Source organism: Sardina pilchardus, chromosome 1 (genome assembly GCF_963854185.1).
Source record: "Sardina pilchardus chromosome 1, fSarPil1.1, whole genome shotgun sequence".
Classification (NCBI taxonomy): domain Eukaryota; kingdom Metazoa; phylum Chordata; class Actinopteri; order Clupeiformes; family Clupeidae; genus Sardina; species Sardina pilchardus.
Genome location: NC_084994.1, coordinates 30463960 through 30476058, shown reverse-complemented (window position 1 = coordinate 30476058; position 12099 = coordinate 30463960). Strand labels below are relative to the sequence as shown.

Genomic DNA, 12099 nt, shown 5'->3' with positions numbered 1-12099 from the left:
CTAAAAAAATAATAAATATTTATTCATGTATAAATGCCTAAATTAAAACAAAAAAAGTAGAAAAGAAAAATGCCTTGTTATGTTAAGAACCTGACTGATAAGTCAACAAAGAGGCATATCTTTTCATGACAACTACGACTGAAAAGTGTCACATTTGAGATATTACAACAGTATCTCATCCAAAATCAGTACAGAAATCTAAAAGCGTGTGAAGCAATGTGTAGGCCATGATGAATATAGCCAGGTTGGATAACTCGTGGTAGGCCTATGGAAATGACCAACTACTGTACCTATTTTTGCTGATTCACTCCACTCCTGAGCCTCCATTAGAGAAGAGCTTTTTTAAGATCTGGTTACAGTTATTTTGCATCTTTCTAAAGAGTCACAGTTATGGCTGATTTGTTTCCTTCAGATCCTTCAGGTCAGCTTGTCTTTAGGCAACCCTCTGGGCTCTTACGTTCTCGTAGTCTGAAGCTCCGCAGCAAACCTGAGCTGCAGTCTGTGTGATCACACACACACACACACACACACACACACACACACACACACACACACGCACACGCACACACACACACACACAGGGAAGAGAAATATAGTGGGAACAATAGTGTAGTGTTAATAGTATAGTGGGAATAGTAGTACAGTGGGAATAGTTAGTGTAGTGGTAATAGTAGCATGTCTTACATCCAGAGTGTCATATTCAGGGGATTTGGTGGTGAGGTCAAGACCTGTGTATGTGTCATCAGCAGGACCAGGCTGGACAGCCTGCTAAAAATGAAACAGTTTAATAACAGATAAATACACGCTTTTTGACAAAGACCTAATTAATACAGACATATGCTTTCGACTGTGAAGAGAAAATAAATTACTTGTAGATTGATGTTATTTCGCTATTAGTATTCATACATGTACGTAAGCGGATTTCAAACTGCTACAATACAACTCCCTGATATTTCATGACATTTCCCCAAAAATGACTTTCCATGTTTGGAATAGGCTTTCCAAAATTCCATGATATTCTACCTTCAGTGTTATTTGGCATAGTAAGGGACTTTTGAGGATTTATTTTCTTCTTTAAAGGGATAGTTCGGGTTTTAAGATACAAAGTTATATGGGTTCCCTGTCAGCAACGTTGTGCATCAGCACTGACTTACCCCCCGACAGCGTCCTGTGAGCCGAGATCCAGCCGGTTTTTGATCGTTTTTGATGCCAGACTATTTTCTTCAGCAAGTTTCTGGGGTCACGAAAGTAAAGTGTTTTTCTTCTCAAAACCATATGCGTTCAACAGAGTGATATATTTGCACCACAAAAACGTTGTCCAGCTGTCAGTAGCGCGCAGTGATAGGAATCGCGAAAAATAAGTAAGTGATAACGAGGTTTGAATTTTTCCTGGACAACGTTTTTGTGGTGCAAATATATCACTCTTTTGAACGCATATGGTTTTGAGAAGAAAAACACTTTTCTTTCGTGACCCCAGAAACTTGCCGGACTACTTTCTTCAGCATCAAAAACCGGCTGGATCTCGGCTCACAGGACGCTGTTGCGGGGTAAGTCAGTGCTGATGCACAACGTTGCTGACGGGGAACCCGTATAACTTCGTGTCTTAAAACCCGAACTATCCCTTTAACATTGCTTCCCTCCCATGGTTAAATTTTATTTCAATGTTGGTATTGTGATATGCAAAAGTAAACTATTTAATGTAAAACTATGTAGTGCTCATGCCTGACATCCTGTTACATCCTGTACCATTAATGATGTATGTGTCACCATTGATTTGGAGATAGAAAGGACACAAGGGATACATTTTCTCTACCTGTGAACCAGCGGTGGTAGCTTGGACTGCCTCAGTGCTGGTGTTTCTCACCTCTCTGGCTAGAGCCCTGTAGACACATACAGGGCTCTTTACACTCTTTACACTCTCAATTAGACACTGTAGCTGATAAACGGGACTCATATTAGATGTTTTTTTTTTTTTTTTAAATATATTTTATACAGATCAACTCACCCTCTCTGGAGAGCAACTCCTATCAGAGCTCCTGCTACTAGTGCTGCCAATATGCCCACAATAAAGCCCACAACTGCAGGGGTCCGGAGGGAGTCTTTTGGGGGGACTATAAACACAAAAAAAGCAACGACAATAAAGATGTCAATGCCAAATGTATCGAACATTATGGAAAACATTACGAAAGGACAAAGACACTTGTTGAGTAATGCATGTCAGAAGATGCATAGCTAATTTGTTCAAAGTGTTAGTCCATGACTCCATTATGGAAAAAAGATTGGAAATGGAGAAAGACACCTTCTTCAAAGGTAAGCTGTCTATGTTAGTGTGAATAAACTCAATATACTTCCATACATGCCCAAGTGAAATTTGTATCATCTTGTACTTGAAATTGATATTACATTTAGTAGTTTAACAGTTTAGTACCAAAACCACAACTATGCTGAGACAAAATATGAAATGAAACAGCACTGGACCTGGCAAAAAGATCCTGACTGCAGTGGAGTTCTTTGAGCCAACCTCATTTTGTGCCTCACAGTGATAAAGTTCATCCATACCAAAGACACCAAGGAGGCAAGAAGTGGCTTTAACAGTGATGTCAAGAGTCCTCCCTCTGCCCTGAAGAGATGTTTCATTTTCGGTCTTCCTGTACCAGGTGTAGTTGTGTGCTGGAGGGTTGGCATCACTACTGCAGGTCAGAGTCACTGAGTCACCCTCTTGAAGGTCACCAGAAGGACGGACTGATGCTGAAGTGTTTCTTGGGGCATCTGACAGAAGCATTTTTTTTTTGTCAGATTATGACTACAATTGTTTGTGCCAACAAAGACATAAACATGCACAACCTTTCATGATTGGATGCAGTACATTGTTTGTTATTAGACTTGTCTCAAGTGTTAGTATCGGTATCAGTATCAGATACCATTTATGCGTCATATAATTGTATCACTAAAGACTAGACAAATATCATATACTTACACCTCACACTAAGAATCATTTCAGGTGAACTGTGAATCTCATGTCCCATAACAGCACAGGAGTATTTGCCTGCATCTTCAGGGATGACTGAGTCTATAGCCAGCTTGTTGTCTGTTGTGTGTAGATTATCAACAGGCTGTGAGTTCCTGTACCAGATGTAGGTGGGGTTGGTAATCAGACTGCAGGTGGTGCTGCAGGTCAGTGTCACATTGTCTCCCTCCTTCACTGGGGCAGGATTACTCTGTACCTGCAGATCTTCATAAGAGGAAATTGAATAACTGTGTACTCTGTGTCTTTAAATTAAATAAGAAAATATTCCACTGCAGTAATATATGGTTTAGTCAACCAAATCACCTGTAACTGAGAGATGGATATTAGATCCAGCCACCTTCCCTCCTTCTTGGGATATAAACCTGAAGCGATACTTGTTTGAGTCATTAATGGTTAAGTTGCTTATGCTCAGAATGTGGCTATTCTTGTTTTCGCCGGTATAAGTCACCCGACCCTGATAATTATCATTGTCTATCAAATCACTTGGCTCCCTATTATGAGGCCATGTGATAAACCAGAATGTCTTCATAATTGTTTGATCACGAGGGTATGTGTAATAGCTGTGGAGCTCCACTGAGGAGCCCTTCAAGGCACAGATGCTCTGTGGGGTGTAGGTCACACTCCAGCAACTCAGAACACCTGAAACATGGACACACACAAGGAAGGGTTTATGGAACTGCAGGCATAATGATTTCATAATCACCATTCGTCAGTACCACAAACTAACATAGATAAAGTGATGTTCTTTAGTCACATGGAAATTGAGATAAAGCAATAGTGTGTCTAAAACATTAAAAAAATATTACAAACCAGTTGCTAACAGCAGGTGCTAGCACTGATCGCCACTAATAGTCACTTACACACAGATGGTGATGGCTGATCCTCATGTCCTCTCACAGCACAGGAGTAATAACCAGCATCCTTATAGAAGTTAACTGAAGGTATGGACAGTGTGTTGCTAGTTGTGTGTGAGATACTCAGAGGCTGTGAGTTCCTGTACCAGATGTAGGTGGGGTTGTTACTCAGACTGCAGGTGGTGCTGCAGGTCAGTGTCACATTGTCTCCCTCCCTCACTGGGGCAGGATTACTCTGTACCTGCAGATCTTCATGAGAGGAAATTGTATTACTGTGTACCCTGTGTCTATAAATGCTAAAAAAAAAAAAAGAAAAACATTGCACTATACAGTCATATACAGTATGGTTTATATTCACCCAAATCACCTGCAACTGAGAGACGGAGATTAAATCCAGCCACCTTCCCTCCTTCTTGGGATATAAACCTGAAGCGATACTTGTTTGAGTCATTAACGGTTAAGTTGCTTATGCTCAGAATGTGGCTATTCTTGTTATCGCCGGTATAAGTCACCCGACCCTGATAATTATCATCGTCTATCAAATCATCAGGTTCTCTATTATGAGGCCATGTGATAAACCAGAGTGTCTTCATAATTGTTTGATCACGAGGGTATGTGTAATAGCTGTGGAGCTCCACTGAGGAGCCCTTCAAGGCACAGATGCTCTGTGGGGTGTAGGTCACACTCCAGCAACTCAGAACACCTGAAACATGGACACACACAAGGAAGAGTTTATGGAAGTGCAGGTTTAATGCTTTCATAATTACCATTCGTCAGTACCACAAACTACCTAACATAAAGTGATGTTCTTTAGTCACATGGAAATTGAGATAAAGCAATAGTGTGTCTAAAACATTAAGAAATGATTACAAACCAGTTACTAACAGCAGGTGTTAGCACTGATCGCCACTAATAGTCACTTACACACAGATGGTGATGGCTGATCCTCATGTCCTCTTACAGCACAGGAGTAATAACCAGCATCATTGGCATAACTAACTGAAGGTATGAAAAAGGCGTTTCTGGTTGTGTGTGAGTTACTCAGAGGCTGAGAGTTCCTGTACCAGATGTAGGTGGGGTTGGTACTCAGACTGCAGGTGGTGCTGCAGGTCAGTGTCACATTGTCTCCCTCCTTCACAGCTGCAGGATTACTCTGTACCTGCAGATCTTCATTAGAGGAAATTGTATTGCTGTGTACTCTGTGTCTATAAATGCTAAAAAAAAACATTGCACTACAGTAATATACAGTATGGTTTATATTCATCCAAATCACCTGCAACTGAGAGACGGAGATTAAATCCAGCCACCTTCCCTCCTTCTTGGGATATAAACCTGAAGCGATACTTGTTTGAGTCATTAATGGTCAAGTTGCTTATGCTCAGAGTGTGACTATTCTTGTTATCGCCGGTATAAGTCACCCGACCCTGATAATTATCATCGTCTATCAAATCATCAGGTTCTCTATTATGAGGCCATGTGATAAACCAGAGTGTCTTCATAATTGTTTGATCACGAGGGTATGTGTAATAGCTGTGGAGCTCCACTGAGGAGCCCTTCAAGGCACAGATGCTCGTTGGGGTGTAGGTCACGCTCCAGCAACTCAGAACACCTGAAACATGGACACACACAAGGAAGGGTTTGGAACTGTGTGTGTCTATAACAGTTTTATAAAACAGCATTACAAGACAGTATTACAAAACAGTCACTATTTTCACAAAACAAACAGGTCTTAGATTTTAACACCTTTTCATTTCCATAAACTGATTGCACTGATCACTTACAGACAGACGGTGATGGGTGACCCTCATGTCCTCTTAAAGCACAGGAGTAATAACCAGCATCCACTCTCACGTTAAATGTCGGTATGGACAGTGTGTTGCTGGTTGTGTGTGAGTTACTCAGAGGCTGTGAGTTCCTGTACCAGATGTAGGTGGGGTTGGTACTCAGACTGCAGGTGGTGCTGCAGGTCATTGTCACATTGTCTCCCTCTCTCACAGGCTCTGGACTCACTGACACATGAAAATCTAACATATCACAACAACAACAAAAATAATGTTACAAATGTGTGGTGTGTCCACGAATAGGATGACTTTACCAAAAAAAAAAAAAAAAAAAATACATTACTTACCTGTAAGTGTCAGAGAGACCTCAGATCCAGAGTATTTCCCTTGTGAGGCATCAGTTATAAATCTGAATCTGTATTGTTCCAGAGTGTCATTGTCTCTCAGTTCCTTGATTTGTAGGGTACAGTTGTTCACTTCATCCCCAAGATATTCCACACGCCCCTGATATCTGGAGTCCAGACTCAAGTCAACCTTCCCCTGTTTAAGGTGCCAGAATGCCTCTATGATTTGACGACCACTTGGATATGAGTAAGTGCAGGGAATGTCCACAAATGACCCCTTTAAACCACAGATGTTGGTAGAGGCATATGTCACACTGTAGCCTTGTTCATCACTTTGTTCAACAAAAACACCTAAAATCACAATTCCAGAGACATTTTAGAGGTGTACAGATACTGCACCCACCATGGCTACAGGTCTGTTTGCTACAGGATTTTATTTTTTCCAGCAGTTGATGAACTGGGTGAAATGTATTAAAAATACATCATAAAAGACAATATCCAGCCCTATAGGAAGTACAATACAGATATAAACCTGTGCTGATTTACCTGATAAAATGCAAAAGAGTGAAGTGAGAATCATATCACCTTTCACAAATGACATGGCTGCATGCCTGTAAAAAGATAAACAATATCACTATGGAAACAGCAATACACATATATTTATGTAGACCTGCAGCAGGCTACCAGGAGTTATAGTCCACCTAATTGTGCGCTCAACAGAGATTGAAGTTTAACTGTAGCAAGGTGGCAGGTGTGTTGCAGTATATATATGATACAAGTTGAAGACCCAAGTGACCGGCCCTTTCCATGGTTCTGCCCTCTCCTCACTCTTTTTTTTTCAGCTTGAATACTCATCTCTGTTCCTCAAAATAATTACCCTAGAACTCGAAGTAGTCCGAATTTAATCCCGCCCAAAAAAAAATGGAGGTTGAGAAATTCAGTCTGGCACAGTTCCACTTCAACTTGTTCTGGCTTGCTCTGGCTTGTCCTCTGTATGAGAATCAGACGACCACCGAAATCGGCAGGCTTCATTACAAGATAATAACTTTAAAAATCAAATCAAAAAACAGAGATTAAGTTCCAGAATCATATTCTGAATAGAAATGAGGTCTGGCTACGTCAGGCTACAAGATAAGAATAACAATTATTATTATTATTATTAATAATAATAACAATATTAATAATACAATATACAATATATAATTATTTTGCCCCGAGGGCTAACACACCTTGGGGTGCCATCGTTGACTTAAACGCACGTAATCCTTACCCTAACCCTAACCTTAACCCATGCCTAACCCTATAGTGCTGCCTTGAAGACAACGTTGGGGACCTAAAACAATTTGATGTTTATTTTGTTCAAATTGTACTTTTTTTTTTTTTTTTTTTTTTTTTTTTAAAGCTGTTAACTAAATATTGCAAGTGTTACATACCTTGTGTTTGTTGAGACTGAGACTGAGAAAGAAACGTCTGCTATACTGGTAAAAGTCTAAATGTGTATGAGTGTTTTTGTCTGTGTTTATTTATCTGAAGTGGAGCTGAGAATACGGATGCAGACACTTCTTCATCTTTTATTTAAACCACACAATATACTTCCCTATTTTTTAAAAAGCCTGTAGGGATGTAGAGGGGTGATCACACATGTTTTAACCTTCTATTGTGTTTGTTTCATGTTTATTCGTTTTGTGTTCCATGATGACACCTGCATTTTAGTTTATCATAAATCCACAGTAATATCTATATTATAATCTAATGTTGTGATAGACCTTTCTGTCAACTTAAGTTATTTTGAATATTACTAGTTTTGGCCTTCAGCAACTCTAACATTTGTATATCATAAATAAATATATAAATAAGAGAAATCTGTCTCTACAAGTCTAAAGTAGCCTTCTTCTAAATTATATTCAGGTAAATGCCTTATTTACATGCCTAATTGCATAAAGAAACTGAACTGAATTGAACCGACAACTTTCAGGCTACTGCACGCTAGTCCAACTCCTTAACCTCTATACTAGCTTATCTCATAGAATTGTTGTCATGTACTGTATATCACCTCGATCCCGCTAACCACTCAGTATTATAACCTGTATGCAGGTATCAGACATTTGTACATGTCATTTTATGGATTAAAAAAAAAAAAGAAATCAGCAGTTTGATTGTTTGACTTTTGCAGAAACAGTGGCTTTGTAGTAGGTTATGAGGACATCAAGAGGACATCACACAAAAATATTGTCACCTTGGTTCACAGTTCTACAGTATTTCAAATCTGGAATGTAGATATTTTGTTTTTCATATTGCATATGACAAAAATGTAGTTGATATTCTGAAGAAGAGAACAGAAGCGAAACTGGTGAAACATGCATGTGTGTGTGCCTCTTTGTGGTAGAATAGAATAGAATAGAATATATACTTTTTTGATCCCGTGAGGGAAATTCAGTTCTCTGCATTTAACCCAATTTAACCGAATTAGTGAACACACAGCACACAGTGAACACACAGTGAGGTGAATCACACAACCCAGAGCAGTGAGCTGCCTGCCCAACCAGCGGCGCTCGGGGAGCAGTGAGGGGTCGGGGATCGAACCGGCAACCCTCCGGTTACAAGCCCGGTGCGCTAACCAGTACACCACGGCTGCCCACCACCAGGTTTTAGCTGAAGGAGAAGGAACTTAAAACAACAAGGGCAACACTTCACTTTAAAAACAAAAACAAAAAAGGTGACCACAGAGTGCATGTTTAATACACAAAGTGGGCAGAGTCAAGCCAAGGTCAATTACTAAAAGATTTTGTTAAAGCCAACCAATAGCGCTGTTCAGCAATACCTCTAAATGGAGAGAGAGAGAGGGAGAGAAAGAAACGTACACTCTTGTTATGCCTGTCACAAAAATATGAATTATAATCATTATAATGACCACAGCTTCTCCCTGGAGGAATACAGTATACTGTACTACTGTAATTTAATAGCACATAAGCTTCTCCTTGGAGGAATACAGTATACTATTGTGATTTAATAGCACATAAGCTTTTCCCTTGAGGAATACACTATTGTGATTTAATAGCACATAAGCTTTTCCCTGACTCTGTCTGTCTGTCTGTGTGTTACACGCATAACTCTCAAACCACTCATCGGACTGACCTAAAATTTGACACAGGTCTTGCTAATGGCATGCGTGAGTGCAGTGCAAAGTTTGGTAGTTTTTGGACGAAAAATGACAAAGCTAACGTTAAATGAAACAAAATTCAACTCTACCACAATCCCACAATTACCGCTCTCCGTTCTCTAGCCACTCCCCAATTCTCACCCTGACTTACTCCATCATAGAAAAAAAGCCCATTTCGCTGACAAACTCACGTGTTGCCATTCATGGAAATTACGATGTCTCACTTAAACGGACCGTTTCAAGATTGTTGATCTTGGATAAACATGCTGAGTCCGACACACATGCACCCATGTTGGTAAGCAGGCTGTTAAAATAGGCTAACGTAACGTTGATAGTTGCCTGATCAGGTTGCTGATCTTGCAACAATATGCCGACACACACACATCGGTAGCATTCTGTTAAAATTTGCATTTAAAACAGCCGCTCTTGACTTTATCGGCTATGGGCATAACATTCATTCAAACATCCCTTCCGAGTTAATAGCACTGGCATGGCCATGTCATGCGGTTATTTCATAATTTCCAACAACAGCAAAAACGCTCAGGTATGTAATGTGTCCAATATTGCCATTAGCTGCAACTCAAACGCCTTTCCCCATCACTCTTTTACTTTGCAAAGGTAGTAAAAAGCTAACATGATCTACCTGCATGAACGTAATTGGGCTGGGCAACAAGTTTCTTGGAAAACATTGTTTGTAGGGGCACTGCACTAGTATCAATAAAATGATAGATAGATAGATAGATAGATACTTTATTGATACCCAAGGGGAAATTCAAGAACCATTCAAATGGCAACCATCACTCATCTGTTGGTGATGAGTCAGGCTGGGCTCTCCTGAAGTGCTGTTCTGGTTTGGGATCTTTTTGGATGCTGCCGTATCACAGACTCACACCATGGTACATGGAGTGTAACGCCTCAGTCAGCTCCAGCTTTTCATTCATAAACCATGCTGATTTATCGAATAATTTCACCTCTGAAGAAAAGAATGAAAAAACTGAAAACAAACAAACAAAGAGAGTATCCCACCAAGGGTATACGAGGCACACTCTCAGAAAAAAAATGGTACTGTTCAGTACCTTAAAAGGTACAAATGCTTGTGTATGTGGCAGTACCTTTAGAAGGTACAGAGCAGTACCTTACAAAAGGGGCACATATTTGTACCTTCATGCTATGTACAGTACCTTCAATGGCCTTTAGGAACTATTTTGTACCTTTTCTCTATAGTACACGTTTGTATCATCATCGAGGGTACAATTTTTGTATCATTAAGGTACCACCACAGAGACAAGTCAATTTGTACCTTTAAAGGTACCTTGAAGTTCCCTTACACAAGTCCATTTGTACCTTGTATACCAGGGCTATTCAATTAGTTTGTAATAGGGGCCAGTTCAGGAAAAGTATCACAACTGAGGGGCCGGAGAAAAAATGCTTGAAATATGAGTAATTACGTACAAATGTAGATACAATAAACTACAACAGCACCAATATGGGTGTTCAAATGTTGCATTTTGTAAATGCATAATATCAGAGCCTGTCCCTTATTAGACATTCTCTGATAATATCGTTTTTTGGTGGTTATTTGTGTTTTGGGAATATTTCTGCCACAGGCCCAGACTACCACAGTGGTAGGCCAACATTGGGAAGGTGACACTGGATCTATATTGCTAATATGTTGCATTTTGTAAAAGCATAATTATTTTGTGGTTATTTTGTTGTATTTGTGTTTTGGGAATATTTCTGCCACAGGCCCAGACTACCACAGTGGTAGGCATTGGGAAGGTGACACTGGATCTGCATTGCTATGGCTAATATGAAATCTGTGATAACATTAACAACAATGGAATCTGAGCTTTGCGCAGTAACTGCTAGGTCCATACAATTTCCAATGGGCACAAACAGGTTTCAAACAGTGTTTAAATGAATTAAATGTGCGTAATCGGTCGCATATGTAACTCATCTCAACATACATTTAACGTTCCCACCATTTAAATTGGATGAACGTGTTCACAAATCAATGTTACTTACAGTGGACTTGACATCAAGGCGATGGATGTGTATTAGTTTCACATTGAAACTATTTGCGTGGTGCAACCCGTTAAAATGTTAGCTTATAATACTCCAATGTAGTGGCAATTTACGTTGAAACTAAGCTAAGATGGAACTTATGTTCAACTCGGTCAAAACGTTACGTGCAGTTGGCTGAGGTGCAGTGGCTGCAGGACTTCAGAGCGAGTGAGAGCATGCAACAGAACTGATGCCACCAAAGTTTAACTTTTAAACCGACTCCTATTTGCTCCAATAGCTACATTACGAGTGGCGAATGTTTTCGCGAGGATGTGCTTGGACTGGAGAGGCACACTACCGGTGAGATTTCATGCACCAAAAATGCTTCATGCTTTGAGGAAAACAGCTTGGATTTGGCGCACGTCAACATGTTGGTGACGCTGCGTAAAAACGAAGCAAGGCACCTCTTTGTATAATATCCAGTAACAAAGTAGCCTACAACGGCAACGCACCACACAGAATATTATTTGTAGGCGCTACTCGCAGTGTAGCCTATCACTGCACCTCCATTATCGTGTTTTCCACCAGCTATTTACGTCTCTACCGATCATAAGGATTTGCTCATATAACATCAGCCAACACTTCAAGGGCCACTACAAAGTATCTCGGGGGCCGGATCCGGCCCGCGGGCCGCTAATTGAAGAGCCCTGTTGTATACTGTAAGTTCCCTTACTGGTCATACATAAAAATAAACACTTGTCTTAAAAATACACCACAGTAAAAACTAATTTCATTTTGTTTTAATGCATTCAGATGCATTCTGGCCACATAAGACAAAATACATATCCACAACATTACTTAAAAGGTGAAGACTGGTTAGACTGAAAGGTTAGACTGTTCTTGTTCTCAGAGCACTTATGTTTGATAC

At 40.1% G+C, this 12099-nt stretch overlaps 1 protein-coding gene across 1 annotated transcript; it reads right to left on the bottom strand.

Moving 5' to 3' along the window:
• Positions 1-6593, bottom strand: LOC134072621 (sialoadhesin-like). Its single transcript, XM_062529440.1, has 14 exons — positions 6554-6593; positions 6011-6358; positions 5664-5906; positions 5156-5491; positions 4807-5049; positions 4250-4585; positions 3889-4131; positions 3332-3667; positions 2978-3232; positions 2479-2769; positions 2006-2111; positions 1814-1880; positions 685-768; positions 1-499 (listed from the first exon to the last, which is right to left on the bottom strand). Exons 1-14 carry the CDS (start codon positions 6585-6587, stop codon positions 434-436), a joined length of 2988 nt encoding a protein of 995 aa, XP_062385424.1. The 5' UTR covers positions 6588-6593; the 3' UTR covers positions 1-433.
• Between the last annotated feature and the right edge of the window lie 5506 nt (positions 6594-12099).

Bases quoted from the DNA above. Each gene is read 5' to 3' on its own strand.
- LOC134072621 (XM_062529440.1), bottom strand. From the start codon at position 6,587: ATGATTCTCACTTCACTCTTTTGCATTTTATCAG. The intron at 2,770-2,977 runs GTAAGTATATGA...TGCTTCTGTCAG, and splicing joins AATGATTCTTAGTGTGAGGT to ATGCCCCAAGAAACACTTCA. The intron at 2,112-2,478 runs GTCCAGTGCTGT...TTGTGTTTATAG, and splicing joins AGTCAGGATCTTTTTGCCAG to TCCCCCCAAAAGACTCCCTC.